The 15,099-nt window shown below is 51.3% G+C and overlaps 1 protein-coding gene across 2 annotated transcripts in view; it reads right to left on the bottom strand.

The window, feature by feature from the left end:
- NCS1 (neuronal calcium sensor 1) overlaps positions 1-13,229 on the bottom strand; it is a 94,918-nt gene extending 81,689 nt beyond the window's left edge. Inside the window, exon 1 of one of the 2 annotated variants that reach the window (XM_077305742.1) lies at positions 12,498-13,229. In XM_077305742.1, the coding sequence (XP_077161857.1) occupies positions 12,498-12,675 (178 nt within the window). In that variant the 5' untranslated portion in view covers positions 12,676-13,229. The remainder of the gene's footprint in view (positions 1-12,497) is intronic. The other variant, XM_077305744.1, reaches the window with a different exon arrangement.
- Positions 13,230-15,099: the final 1,870 nt, after the last annotated feature.

Below are 15,099 nucleotides of genomic sequence, written 5' to 3'. Positions count from 1 at the left end.
CTACAAGTTTCAAAAGCCAAATCTCCCTTTGTCAGGCGGTCTCTCAGGTGCGTTGTGTCTGGTTGTTTCTAATGATGACGTTCATTTATACCCCCCTTTTCTCCTCAACAGGGACCCAAAGCTGCTCACATCCTCCCCCGCTTTATTATCCTCCCAGTGAGGCAGGCTAGAGGCACCCAGCAGGCTTCCAGGGCAGAAAGGGAATTTGAAACTGGGCTTCCCAGTGTTGGCGAAACGCTGAGTTATTCGGATGTCCTATGATTGGCCGGAGTTACTGTAATTAAACCAATCACCCACAAGAATGCAAGATCCAATTTGGTACCATGTTCAAACCAGAGTTTGCAATAAACCCGGATGCCAACTTTGCTGCCACATACACCCAGAACACACAATCACTGGACCTAATAACTTCACCTGCACGATCATCTTCTAATGCTGTATATGCCCTCAAATGCCAACAATGCCCTGCTGTTCTCTACATGGGGAAATGGGTCAAACCCTCTGGCAAAGGATAAATGGACACAAATCTGACATCAAGAATCATGAGAGTGAGACTCCTGTGGGAGACAACTTCAGCCTTCCAGGACATTCAGTGGGTGACCTCAAAGTAGCTGGACTTTGTATCATGTATCATGGCTGCTTTAGGCTGCTCCTGCATTGAGTAGGGGGTTTTATGGCTCCTTTCCAACTCTATAATTCTATGATTATTGCAAAGAAACTAAAGGAATAGACTAGAAAGGGAAACTGCTATTACAACACTTAGAAGAAGAGTTGGTTCTTAGATGCCACTTTTCTCTACCCTAAAGAGTCTCAAAGCGGCTTCCATTCGCCTTCCCTTTTCTCTCCCCCACAACAGACACCCTGTGAGGTGAGTAAGACTGAGAGAGCCCTGATATGTATCAGAATAGCTTTATCAGGGCCATGGCTAGCCCAGGGTCACCCAGCTGGTTGCATGTGGGGGAGTGCAGAACTCAATCTGGCTCGCCAGATTAGAAGTCCGCACTCCTAACCACTACACCAAACTGGCTCTCTTAGAACAACAGAATACCCAGGACTCAAGAAGGACATTGGTTTCTTATCTCACTACACATGTGAACCTCATTCAGCCCTTACAGTTATAGTCTCATTAATCCCCCAGAACGGCCATGTACCCTCTCAATTTTATTTCTTATTTCATAGAATCAAAGGATAGAATCATAGAGTTGGAAGGGGCCATACAGGCCATCTAGTCCAACCCCCTGCTCTACGCAGGATCAGCCCTAAGCATCCTAAAGCATCCAAGAAAAGTGTGTATCCAACCTTTGCTTGAAGACTGCCAGTGAGGGGGAGCTCACCGCCTCCTTAGGCAGCCTATTCCACTGCTGAACTACTCTGACTGTGAAAAATTTTTTCCTGATATCTAGCCTATATCGTTGTACTTGAAGTTTAAACCCATTACTACGTGTCCTCTCCTCTGCAGCCAACAGAAACAGCATCCTGCCCTCCTCCAAGTGACAACCTTTCAAATACTTAAAGAGGGCTATCATGTCCCCTCTCAACCTCTTCTCCAGGCTGAACATTCCCAAGTCCCTCAACCTATCTTCATAGGGCTTGGTCCCTTGGCCCCAGATCATCCTTGTCGCTCTCCTCTGTACCCTTTCAATTTTATCTGTCCTTCTTGAAATGAGGCCTGCATCATTTGAGCTGTCTACCTGGACCATTCGCCTTTTTTACCGCTGCATCACACTGCCTGCTCATGTTTAGTTTACAATCCACAAGTACCCCAAGGTCTCGTTCACACACAATGTTACCTAGAAGTTACCATCCAGTAGGCATGCTTTTCATTTTTCTGACCCAGATGCAGAACTTTACACTTATCTTTATTAAATTGCATCTTGTTCTCATTTGCCCATTTTTCCATTGTGTTCAGATCTCGTTGAACTCTGTCTCTATCTTCCAGAGTATTTGCCAGTCCTCCCAATTTGGTGTCATCTGCAAACTTGATGAGTAGTCCCTCCACCCCATCATCTAGATCATTAATAAATATGTTAAAAAGTACCGGGCCGAGCCCCGAGCCCTGAGGTACCCCGCTACTCACCTCTCTCCAGTCTGATGAAACACCATTGACAACAACTCTTTTGAGTGCAGTTCGCTAACCAATTCTCTATCCACCTGACTATCTGAAAATCCAGATTGCAGTCCTTCAACTTAGCCATCAGAACATCATGGGGAACCTTGTCAAAAGCTTTACTAAAATCCAAGTAAATGACATCAACCGAATTTCCCCGATCCAGCAAACCTGTTACTTGGTCAAAAAAGGAAACCAGGTTGGTCTGGCAGGACCTTTTGGAGACAAATCCATGCTGACTTCCTTGGATCACCAAATTGTCCTCCAGATGTTTGCAGATCGCTCCCTTTAATATCTGCTCCATTATCTTCCCCACAACAGAGGTCAGACTCACCAGTCTCTAGTTTCCCGGGTCAACCTTCCTCCCTTTTTTGAAGATAACGTTTGCTCTCTTCCAGTCCTCCGGGACATCTCCAGTCCTTAAAGAGGTCCCGAAGATGATGGACAAGGGCTGTGCAAGTTCTCTGGAATGTTCTTTGAGCACTCGCGGGTGCATTTCATCCAGCCCAGGGGATTTGAACTCATCCATTGCTGCTAAATGCCTCTCGAAAACCTTTCTATCCATGTTAACCTGCCACGCAGACACTATCCTTTGGCTACTGCCATCTCTAGATGTGCCTAAACCCTTTGACCTGTGGGAAAAAAACAGATGTAAAATAGGCACTAAGCCTATCTGCTTTCTCTGCATCTTCCGTTAGAATTTGTCCATCCGCACCCAACAGTGGGCCTATTGCCTCCTTTACTTTACATTTGCTCCTCACATAACTGAAAAATCTTTTCTTGTTACAATGGGCTTCCCTGGCCAATCTTAGCTCACTCTCAGCTTTGGCTTTTCTGATGATTGATCTACAGTGCCTAGTAACCTGTAGGTACTCTTCTTTAGAGCTCTGTCCTTCCATCAATTTCCTGAACATTTCCCTTTTCTTTCCTTCTCTTTCTTAGTTCCTCTTGAAGTTCTCTGTTCATCCAAATAGGCCTCTTAGAGCTCCTGCAGTGTTTTCGTCTTTCTGGGATATTCATTGATTGAGCATGCAATAGCTCTTGTTTGAGTAGGGCCCACCCTTCACATGCTCCCTTCCCTTCCAGCATTCTCGTCCATGGTATGACACTCATCATGTCTCTGAGTTTATTAAAGGTTGCCCTACGAAAATCCAACATCCGCGTCTGGCTACAAGCTTCCTTGGCTCCCCATCTCAAAAGGAATTCTATGAAGACATGGTCACTTCCCCCTAGGGTCCCCACCTCCTTCACCTCATCCACCAACTCTTGCCTGTTGGTCAGTATTAAGTCCAGTATGGCTGAACCTCTTGTGGGTTCATCTACCATTTGATAAATGAAATTGTCAGCCAGGCAGGTCAGAAACTTGCATGACTGAGGACGCTTCGCAGAGTTTGTTTCCCAGCACACATCTGGGAAATTGAAGTCACCCATGATGACAAGGTCCTGCCGCTTGGATATTTTCTCAAGCTGCTCACAAAGTGCAGCATCCACATCCTCTCGTTGGTCAGGCGGTCGGTAGCAGACACCAACCACCACACTGTTTGTTTTCCCCTCGCTTATTTTCACCCAGATGCTTTCCACTGTAGATATACACTAGAATTTCCTGACAGGTAAGCCCTTTCCTCACATACAGTGCCACTCCTCCACTTCTTCGATCTATTCTTTTTCTTCTGAACAGTTCATATCCATCCACCATTACATTCCAGTCATGAGAATCATTCCACCAAGTTTCTGTGATGCCTACTAGATCATACCTTTCCATCAGCATGAGAAGTCCCAGCTCTTCCTTCTTATTGCCCATGCTTCAGGCATTAGTATAAAGACATCTGAATCCTTTTACTTTTGGTTCCCTATGAGCTGGCCTTCTTGGTTGGGCTGCCCCCGATCGTTCCCCTTCCTTACACTCCCTATGTTGATTGTCTCCTTCCCCTTGTGGCTTCAGTTTAAAGCTCTCCTGATGAATCTCCCCAGGTTCCTGCCAAACACATTCTTCCCCAGCTTCGATAAGTGCAGTCCATCAGGTGCTAGTAGGCCTTCCTCAAGAAAGCCTATCCCATGGTCCCAGAAACCAAATATCTTCTGCCGGCACCAACTACGCAGCCACTGATTCACCTCCATTATCTTCCTCTCCCGACGCATTCCTCTTCCCTTGACAGGCAAGATTGAAGAGAATACCACTTGTGCCCCCATTTGCTTGAGCTTCCTCCCCAGATCTTGATAGTCCTTTTTAATAGGAGCGATAGTATTCAGGGACATGTCATTCGTGCCAACATGGACCATCACAAATGGGTAGCGATCCGTAGATTTGAGGAGTTTGGGCAGCCGTTCTGAAACGTCTTTAATTTTCGCATCTGGCAAGCATCACACCTCTCGGGTTAGGGGGTTGGGCCCAGCCACATGGCGATCCATTCCTCTTAGCAGGGAGTCTCCAATTACCAGTAATCTCCTTTTTTTCTTTTTCTCAACTCCATTTCCTTCTATCCCAGTGGCCTCTTCCCTTTGTCTTAGACTTTGTTTTGGGACCTCTTCCCTCATTGACCCTTGCACCTCCTCTGCAAGGGCCTGAAATCTATTCTGGAGCTCCAAAGGCCCTGAGAACTGTCTCATTCTACGCCGTAGAGTCTTTTTCCGAACTGTCTGCAGAGGCTCCGTAGTGAGGTCAATCGCCTTATCCTCTTCAGCAGTGGTCCCCAACCCCCGGTCCAGGGACCGGTGCCAGTCCGCGACTCCTCCTCATCCTCCTTTCTGGCTGCTGCCTTGGGGGCTGCCCTGCCACTCTGCTGCTGGCTTACCTTTGGTGCTCTCCGCCGGCCACCATGGCTGAGGCTCCCCCTTGGCATGGCACTGCGCAGCTGCTACTGGCAGAGCCCCCCAGCGGACGGCGGGAAAGCAAGTGGAGCAGGGACTCAGGCGGCGGCGACGTCCCTCAGCAAAAAGACTACCCCCCGTTTGGGCCTCAGTAAAATTGTCAAGCGTTGACCAGTCTCCGGTGATAAAAAGGTTGGGGACCACTGCTCTTCAGGACTGGTTGTATCCTCTTTATTCCGAGTTGCACAGCTCTGGTCTATGAACTCCTCCTCTTTCTTACTTTGGGTCAGAGTAATAATGCTGTCTTCTAATCCCCTAATCCTTTCCTCCAAAAGTCTTACCAGCTTACACTTGGGGCAGATGTAGTCCATCTTGTCTTCTGGGAGGAAGGCAATCATGTCACACTCACTGCAGATGATGGGATGAGTGTCCTGGAGGTCCTTTGTAATTTCTAGGCAGTGCAAGTACTAGGGAAATATAATCTACTGATTCGACCAAGAACCCCAGGCTAAGAGCCACAGGCCAAGAGCCCTTTGTCTCTCGCGCCTCTGGCAAGTTGCAGCCCTTTTTAATCCCCCCAGCAATCACCCGGCAATCACCTCACCCAGTCAGCACAATAGCCTCACCTGGTCAGCAGCAACACTTCCCAGTAGCTCTCTCCATGTGCTCTCAGTTGTCTGAGCTCTGCCTCTGGCGAGGAGCAGCCCTTTTTAATCCTCCCAGCAATCACCCAGCAATCGCCTCACCCAGTCAGCACAATAGCCTCACCTGGTCAGCAGCAACTCTCCCCAGTAGCTCTCTCCACGTGCTCTCAGTTGTCTGAGCCAAATATTATTATTTGGAATAATAGATTATAATGGTAGATTGTAATGTAACATAATCAATATTAGAACGTAGCACAATTTGGAATGGGTGATTAGAATGTATTCGTCTGTTCTGGAGACGGGAGAATATTTCTACACAGCCAATTGGCCTACTTCAAAGAAGAAGATGCTGTAAAGATGCTTCCATGCTTGAGAGGAGATAGATGGGGCATAATGACGGCATCTCAATTAATCAACATCCCACAATTAAGGGTACATCTGCCCATCAATCTCCAAATTTGACATTTATTTCCTTTGCTATGCCCCCCCAACTAAATTCAGACATATGGTAACCATGCAAACTAAGTTTGCTTATTCTTGTTTGGTCTTTGCATCTGTTAAACACCTTAATTATGCCGTATGCTAAGTTACTGCTCACCCTCTACCAATATGTATGGACTGGAAATTTCCATTATATATCTGAAGATGTGGACATGCACACAAAAGCTTATACCTTGAATAAAACTTGGTCTTAAAGATACAGAAGCCTTTATTGGCATTGAGGAACAAGATATGTAAAATATACATAATACTAGGGGCAAAGCCCGTTGTATCCAAGAATACAATGGGTGCTAGAGCTTGGCAGTGGGAAGAGGAAGGGGAGGAGTTGTCCAGTCTGTATGGGCATGGGGTTGAATGTTGAGGCCTACTGTACAGGGTTATTGTGCAGATGAAACTGGAGACAAAAAAAACAGTTTCATCTGCAGAATAACGCTGTATAGTGGCCTCAAACCTGCAGAGAGTAGCAAAGAAGAAAGACACGTGGCTTGGCTGTGTCCAACCCCCGGCCAGAGCAGTATTTTAAGTGAAAAGGGGCTTTTCTGTGGCCTCCCTGTCAGGCAACTGTTTGGCAGAAGGGGAAAGTCCCCCCCCCCAAAAGGAAGGCCCTCAGTCTCCCCTGCGTTGCTCTTGGAAAGGCCTCCTTCCCTCAGCCAGGGCCTGTCAGAGGCTCCTTTGCAGCAGGCCTGGAGGGGGGGGAGCACTCTGCAGCCTCCTGCCAGCTCTGTCAGGGTTCTGATGCAATTCGCAGTTGGACATGACAGTTAGGACAGCCTTGGGGCGAAAAGGGCTGGCACAGCCTGTCCAAGCCTCTGTTCTCACCCCCCTTGGCAGCCCTACTGACCTCCTCTCCCTTTGGTGGTCAGGAGCAGACTGGCAGCCATTTCTCCAGATTGCCCCTGGCTGGATGGAATTTTGGTCTGTCCTGGTGAGGGGCCAATCGGAAGGCGCTTCGCACCTTTCGACTGGCCCCTCCGCTTGTCAATCCAGGGCCATGGGACCAATTGTTGCCCTTCCTCATCACGGACTGAGCCCACCCCAACACCCCTTACTGTTTTATTAAGAGGGAAAAGATTATAGTTACAATAAAACAGTGTTACTCATTTTTGCTAAGAACTTGGAATTAATTCTAAAAACATTACCCAAAACTGCTGCAATGCAAGGGGTTTGTATAGGAGCAGAGCCGTAAGGCAGTCTATTAAGTATTTAAATTTCATCCAGTTTTGATTGAAAAGTGGACAATATGTCGTTAATCAAAAAGTGATGTGCAGAGAATTTAGGACAGACCAAAATAATATGGGGAAGAAAACCTGGGACTGAACATCCAGGAAGACACAACCTCTCTGCTGCAGGGATACGGTTCAACCTCCCTAAGAGTACATTAGAAGGAAACGGTTTTAGCTGCATGAAAGCTTTTCTTTCTAAATAAGATTCTACAATGACAAGAGAGGGTGGGAGAGCTTTAGATAGTGGGATAATAATATCCCATGCAGGAGGAGAACAAGAGAAAAAGGAATGAGAAGATAAGGTTTGAGATTCTTAAAGGTGCTGCCAAACTCGGCCTTTGTCTTGCTACGTCAGACCAGCAGGGCTGCACCACAGTGTTGCATGACTTCTGACCTCAGACTTGCATCTGTGTTCTGAAGCGTTTGCTGGCAGGGGCTCATGGGAATTGTAGTTCATGAACATCTGGAGGACCACAGGTTGACTACCCCTGCTCTAGAGCACACACTGGTTTTGTTTGGGGTCAAGATGGTGACAGAGAGGGAGACAGAGGCCACAGAAAAGGCGGGATTGCGTGGGGGCTTCAGGAAGATGCTCCAGACAGAAGGGCAAATGGTACAGAGGTGGAAGGGATGGCTCCGAATGACCAACTGCAATCCACTCAGCCCACAGCCCATGGAAAAGCTACAGAGCGGGCAGGGCCTGGGTCCAAACCTTGGGAGTTTCTAGCCCTAAGGGCCCTTTCAGGGCAAAACATGGCCAACTAGAACATTTCTTTCTTTATAGCAGCTTACATCATTCTCTCCTTCTATTCTCACAACAACCCTGCAAGGTACATTAGGGTGAGAGGGTGTGACTTGCCTAACCTCACCCAGCAAGTTTCTGGGGCAAAGTGGGGAATTGAACCCAAGTCTCCACATCCTACACCCTGGGTCTCCCATGACTACAATCCACTGGAATCGGCTATAATTCTGCGCAAGAATTGACATCCAGGGTGGGTCTTTTTCTGGTGATATGAGAGATGCCAGACAGGGATTCAACTCCAAAAGAAGCTAGACAGCCACAGATCAGGAAGGATGAGGGGGTACACCATAGCCCATATGAAAAGAAGAGCTGTTTTCTGGTACCCCACTTTTTAATATCAGAAGGATATTAAAGAGGCTTACAAACACCTCTCCCTCCCTCTCCCCCCAACAGACACCCTGTGAGGTAGGCAGGGCTGAGAGAGCTCTGAGGGAACTGTGACTGGCCCAAGCTGGCTACATGTGGAGGAGGAATGGGGAATCACACCCCATTCTCCAGATTAGAGGCCTGCATTCTTAACCACGACCCCAAGCATGAAGACACCTGAGTCAGGCTATGTGGACTTCTGCTCAGTACTAGACTAGAGCAGTGGTCCGCAACCTTCCGGTTGCCACGGACCGCTGCTCCGGAGTGGCGGGAGAGGGCGGCCCGGGGCCCTGCACACACGCGGCAGCCCCAGCACAAACGCGCATGCGCAGACTGCCGCGCATGCGTTTGCGCCCGGCAGGGGCGCAAACGCGCGTGCACGGCAGTCCACGCATGTGCGTTTGCGCCACCGCCATGCCGGCGGCCGTGGCTCCCTCTCCCGGCCCCTCCGGGCCGCCAGCAAATCGGCCGCCAAAGCGGCTGATTAGCTTGCGGCTCGGCAAACTTCTCTTCACCCCCCTCCCGAAACAAGAAGCTTGCTGGGCTGCAAGCTAATCGGCCGCTTGCTCACAGCCTGGCAAGCTTCTCGCTGCGGGGGGGGGGGGGGCGGGAAGAGGGAGCCGCGGCCCGGCACCAAGGCCTTCGCAGCCCGGCACCGGGCCACAGCCTGCGGGTTGGGGACCACTGGACTAGAGCACCCACTTTGCATACAGGAACATACATGACCATTTGGTTCATCAAGGTCAGTATTGTCTACTCAGATTGGCAGCTGCTCTCCAGGGACTCAGGTGGAGGTTTTCTTATCACCTGATCCATTTTAAATGGAGATGGCAGGAATTGAACCTGGGACCTCTGCAGACCAAGCGGGTGCCCTGCCCTTGAGTCACAGCCCCTCCCTGATATATGTGCTTAGCTGGGCATGTGGGTGTGCATGTATTCCTGAATTCGGCCCCAGTGAAACGATTCAGGCATGCCTGTGGCTCTGAAGAGCTCCCAGCCAGTCTGATCACCCAGCGGTCTGCTCTGGGATAAAGCAGCTTCAGGCATTCATATTTTTATGCCCCCGCAGCTTTCACACAACACGTCCCAGGTTCAATTTCTGCCACCTCAATTACAAAGGTCTTGGAAAACAGAACTGGGAGAAATGTCTGCCCAAGAACTTGGAGAGCTGCTGCCAGTTGAGCTGAAAAACCAAATGTATGTAATGCACCCGCAAGTGTCCCAGGTTAAGCACTCCCCACACCCCCTTTTAAACCGGAGGTACAGAACCTGGGGGAATGCTGCTGACACCCTTCTTAGGGGACAGAATCAGGCCCCAGGACCCACCAGTTGCTAAATGGCTCGCTCACTGGGTTTGATTTGATGCAAGCCAGCCGCGTGTGCTCATAGGTCTGCGCAATGATACAGTGCCCTCCAACGTGCCATTTCCTGCCAGCCTCCTGTAAAAGCACCACTGGCTTCCAAGGTTGTGCATTGCACCAGTGTGTGGCTAATGCATGAACCTGCGGCATCCTCATTGATTGCCTTTTTGGGTAAGCGAGGCTGTGGGACTGCAGCAATGATAGCAGAGGAAGGGGTGGGGGAGAGGGATGGTGCGCACCACCTTTGTCTGGATTACATGTCCCGTCTCCAATTGCTTTGCCGTGCTGAAACCGCCCCCTGCATGCTTCCAAGGACACAGAACTCAAGACACGCCAAAGCTTCGCTTCGGAAGGCTGCCTCTCCTCTTTACTATCACCCCTGAAGAGCAAAAGATGGCTCTTGCTGCCAACCTGCTCGGCAGGGCTAATCGAATGAGACCACGGAGCATATTAAGTTGAGTGGAGGAGGACGAGGAGAAGGGAAGGAGGGAGGGAGGGAAGAAAGGAAACTCCTTACAGAAACCAGATTGTGAGCAGAAATATCAGCAAAGAGGGAAAGACAGCAGGAATGCTTCGTAAAAAGGGGTCCCCTGTGTAGCATACTATGAAAAAACAGCCCTGTTGCATCAAATCTAGTTGTATGTAAGGGCCAGCAATCTGTCAGCGGCTGCCAGATGCTGGGAAACCCACACAGAGGGCTGTTTGTACCCAGAACCAGGCACACTGCCTCTGCACATGGAGGTTCCATCAAAGCCAGCCACTTATGATTGATATTTCCTCTCTGAGAATTTGTTGAATCCTCCACAAAAGCGAGTGTTCCCTGCCACCTTTTGTGATTGTGAATTCCATAAATTAAATCACATTTGTCTTCCCGGCCCTATTGCTGCTCTACAGCTGGAGAAAAATCTCAGTCCCTCTTCATGTTAAAGGTGTGGATGCCCCAAACACACCCACACAAGGTTTCAAACTGCAGCAGACAGAAATCAGAGCACCGCAACAGACAAAACCGACACCAAAGCTGGTCCCTCAAAGCACCCACCAAATGCCAGCTCCCCTCTTTCTTCTTTGGCTGTCAGAGTTTCTAGGGCAAGGGGCGAACAGAGGTGTCTTGCCCTGGCCTGCCTCCTTAGAGCCACCCAGGACTTCCTTGGGGGTCTCTCATCCAAATATTGACCTAACAAGACCAGGTTAGCCTGGGCTAGCTGCCTCTGCCACATTTCTACCCTGCCTTCCTACAGGGAAACATGGCTCTGTCCTTTCCTTCATGACGGCCCTGTGGAGTAGATTTAGGACCCTCTGAGTGGCCAAGTAGGAGTTTGGACCACAACACCACACCACACTGGCCTCCAGCCCATCCTGCTGCATAATCCAGTAATGGCTACGCAAGGAGCCCTTGCAGCATAGCAGGCCCAGCCAGGCATTGGGGAGACACGGGTACGACCCGCACGGAGTCCCACAGCTCACCAGATGACCTTAGACCAGTCACAGGTCTGCTGGAGAAAGGGGACATCATGTGCACTACGTCGGAGGAAGAGTGGCAGAAAAATACAATGTTTTTTCCAAATTCAAACTGTTCATTCCAGGCCAGGGGATTCCAAATTTCTGTACCTTTTCTGTACCGGTCTGTCATGCCAATTAAAGGCATCTGAATAATTGCAGATTCTGTTCTGTTTCCCTGTTTTGAATACTTTCATGGAAAAGAACTGCAAAATCTCTACCCCAGGTTATTCCCTCAGAGTCAAGGCAGCGAGGGCACAAGGAAGGGCACGAGGGCTAGACTGGGCACCTCCGCCCCACCCCTTGGATCCGCTAGAAAGATTATTCAGCTATCCACTTTTGTTTTTAGGATCTCCCCAGCCACCCTGGATTCAGGGGCAGCCCAATCAATAAGGGCTAAAACACCAACCTTTTTAAAAAAAAAAACATATAAATAATAAAATCACATTTCCTAGGGGCTGAATTCTCAGTACCACATTTTGTGTTGTTGCCAACACAGCTGCTCTGGATGCTACGGGGGGGGGGGGGTCCCTGCAAAAAAAAAGAAGAAAGAACTTGATGACTCAAGTGAGCCAAACTACAAAAGAAAAAAGGAGGAAGGTGGGAGGAAATGCCCACCAGAGTCTGATGTTATTCCTGAAGCAAATGTTTCTGCTCAAGCCCTTCCAGGAAGGGCTAAGGCCTACCCGCAGGTCTTTCCTCAGAGCCAAATGCATCAGGATGTAAGACCAGGCCTTAATAGAGGACTCGTTTCTGATACCCTCCCCCCCCCCCACGGGCCCCCAGACCGGCCGACCCCAGGCAGCAAGGATGCAACAAAGGACCAGCTGGATGAGCACGATTCTGCCACTTCATGTCGAAGACCTGAGCCCAATTTTTTTTTTTTTTTTTTTGCTAACTTGCTGGTAGGCAAGAGACTTTGCTCCATTTTAGCTCGTGTGAAGATTATGCCCCTTTCTCTCTGCATCCGACCATAACCCAGGAGGAAGCGCTGGTTTCTTTTCTCTCCAGACCCCCCCCCCGCCCGCCCCGGAGAAGTGCCAGAGGGCGTCAGGTGCTCCCCGCCAGCATCTCAACATGACGAGGTGCATGAATCACCCCAAACACACAAGCGCCCTTCTTGCCCGCTTGCGCCCGCAGAAAGAATGACGGCCCCGCCAGCGTCTCCCTCCCAGCCGCCCCACGCACCGGACTCTGTGGCGGGCCCCGGAGCCTTCCTGCCGCCACAGGGGCCACGCCAGGCCCTCTCCCAGCCGGGCCGGCCGCCGAAGCCGCAGGGAAAGGAAGCCGAGCGGGACTTACAGTACGTCTTCCTGGTCAGCTCCTCGACCACTTCAGGCTTCAACTTGCTGTTGGATTTCCCCATGGCGGCTGCGCGGCTCTGGCCTCAGGCTCGGGCGCGCATCGATCTTGACGGGCGGCCTCTCGCCCTCACTCCAGAGGCATGGGGGGCCCGGGGGGGGGGGGCGGGCGTGGGAAGGGCGGCCAGGGCCGGGAGCCCCGCCAGATCACCTCCTTGCAGCCCCCGGGAAAGCAGCCCCCAAGGGCCCGGGGCGGGGAGCGGGGCGGGAAACGTGCCCGGTGGGCTCGGGGCCGGCGCCCGGGAGATGCCGGGCTGGCTGCAGGCGCCCCAGGCTTCCGCCGAGCATCAGCAGACGGCCGACGGCGCGCTGCCCATCCCGCTCCGCTCCGAAGGCGCCGGGAGCCCCGCGGAAGCCCCGCCTGCAAGCCACGGGGCTGCGGAGGACGGGGACGGGGAGGACGGGGAGGCCGGGCTCCCCACAGCCCGCTGGCGTGTTGCTGCCGGTCGTCCCTGGTTACAAAAACGCCCGCCTCGCCTCGCCTCTCGCCTCGCCTCCTCCGGCTGCTGGAGCCAGTCGGGATCGCTGCTGCTGCTGCTGCTGCTGCGCCGAGGAGGAAGGAAGGAGGGAGGGAGGAGGGGAGGGAGGAGGGGAGGGGCGCACCGGAATCTGCCGGGAGGGACGGGTGGGCGGGCGGCTCTTCCCTTTGTCTCCTCTCGGCTGGGCTTTTCCGCCCCCTCCTTGGAAGAGAGGAGAGAGAAAGAGCCCCCAGCCAGGGCGGATTCCCAGCCCCCCCCCCCCCTTCAGGGGAAGCTACCCGGGGCAGGACATGTTGGCCCTGAGAACTCATCTTTCACATTTGGGGGCAGAGAGGAAGTGAGCCCATCGCGCCACCGGTGCCCTCGCTGTCTGGATCAGTGCCGACGTTCACCGAACATGGCTGGCCACGGTGGACCAGGCACCTGCCAAGCGCCCTCCTCCGACCAAGTGCCCCCCGCCCCTCTCGTCTCCTCACTGCCCAACGGAGGCTCTCCAGGCACCAAATACTATTCAACCTCTTCCCATCTTGCTCCACACAGTTCTGCCCTTCATCATGGCTGCCCACCCCCAGCTGCAGCCTGGAGATCTCCCTGAATGAAAACTGCGCTCCCCACTACAGAGGAAACGGGTGCTGTGGATGATGGACTGAACAGCATTATTCTCTACTGAGGTCTTTCATGGAATCATCAAATCATAAAGTTAGAGGGGACCTCGTGGGTCATCTAGTCCAACCCCCTGCAGGACACTCACAAACATATCACTCATCCACTGTCACCTGCCACCCCCGTGAACCTTCCGAGAATCAGCCTCTCCATCAGATGGTTATCTAGCCTCTGTTCAAAAATCTCCAGAGATGGAGAACCCACCACCTCTTGAGGAAGCCTGTTCCACTGAGTAACCGCTCTCAGGAACTTCTTCTGGATGTTTAGACGGAATTTATTTTGAATTAATTTCATCCCATTGGTTCTGGTCCGTCCCTCCGGGGCAAGAGAGAACAATTCTGCTCCATCCTCTATGTGGAAAGTTGAAAGGGTCGATATCTTCTCCCCCAAACTTGCCCTCCCCAACCATCACAATTAAGAGCTCCAGAAATCTCCAAGCCTGCAGCTGGCAACCCAAGCTAACACTGGGCATGGGGTTTCAATTCCCTCTGGGTTGGGAGCAAGACTGTATGCGCAAGGAGGACAAAGAAGTTTGAATCCCCACATGTAAACATACTAGCAGGCTATCAAGGGCATGAAGAGGTTTGGGGTTCAGCCCAGTATCCAGGGCTGGCTTGGGATGGATCAGAGATTGCCAGTTCTCAGCATGGAGACAGTTATCAGCTTCCAAGTAGTGCAGAGTTGGTGCCCTGAGACCCACACTGGGGCTGCTCAGATGCAGCAAGGTCAGGCAGGTTTCTTTGGGCTAAGCTGCATGGGCAGCCTTTCAGGCAACGATTTCCACGCCTGTGGATATGGAGAATCCCCACTTCACCTGTGAGCAGGCACTGCAAAGGGACTGGGCCAAATCAACCCTTTCAGCTTTCCTGATTATGAGAACTAGTCTAGTTCACACACATGTGGCTTGACTATACAGTTGTGCTGCCACAGATCAATGGCTCCTTAGACACAAAGACTCCAACATGACCCGATGTGCTGATAGTCCGAAGAAAAGAAGGAGGAGGAGGAGGAGTTGGTTCTTATATGCTACTTTTCTCTACCCGATGAAGTCTCAAAGGGGCTTACATTTGCCTTCCATTCCTCTCCCCACAACAGACACCCCATGAGGGAGGTGAGGCTGAGAGAGCCCTGATATCACTGCTTGGTCAGAATAGCTTTATCAGTGCCATGGAGAGCCCAAGGTCACCCAGCTGGCTGCATGTGGGGGAATCAAACACAGCTCACCAGATTAGAAGTCCGCACTCCTAACCACACACCAAGCTGGATCTCTAACTGCAATCAGAATAT

Source organism: Paroedura picta, chromosome 12, assembly GCF_049243985.1.
Source record: "Paroedura picta isolate Pp20150507F chromosome 12, Ppicta_v3.0, whole genome shotgun sequence".
Taxonomy (NCBI): domain Eukaryota; kingdom Metazoa; phylum Chordata; class Lepidosauria; order Squamata; family Gekkonidae; genus Paroedura; species Paroedura picta.
This window is presented reverse-complemented; position numbering and strand designations above follow the sequence as displayed.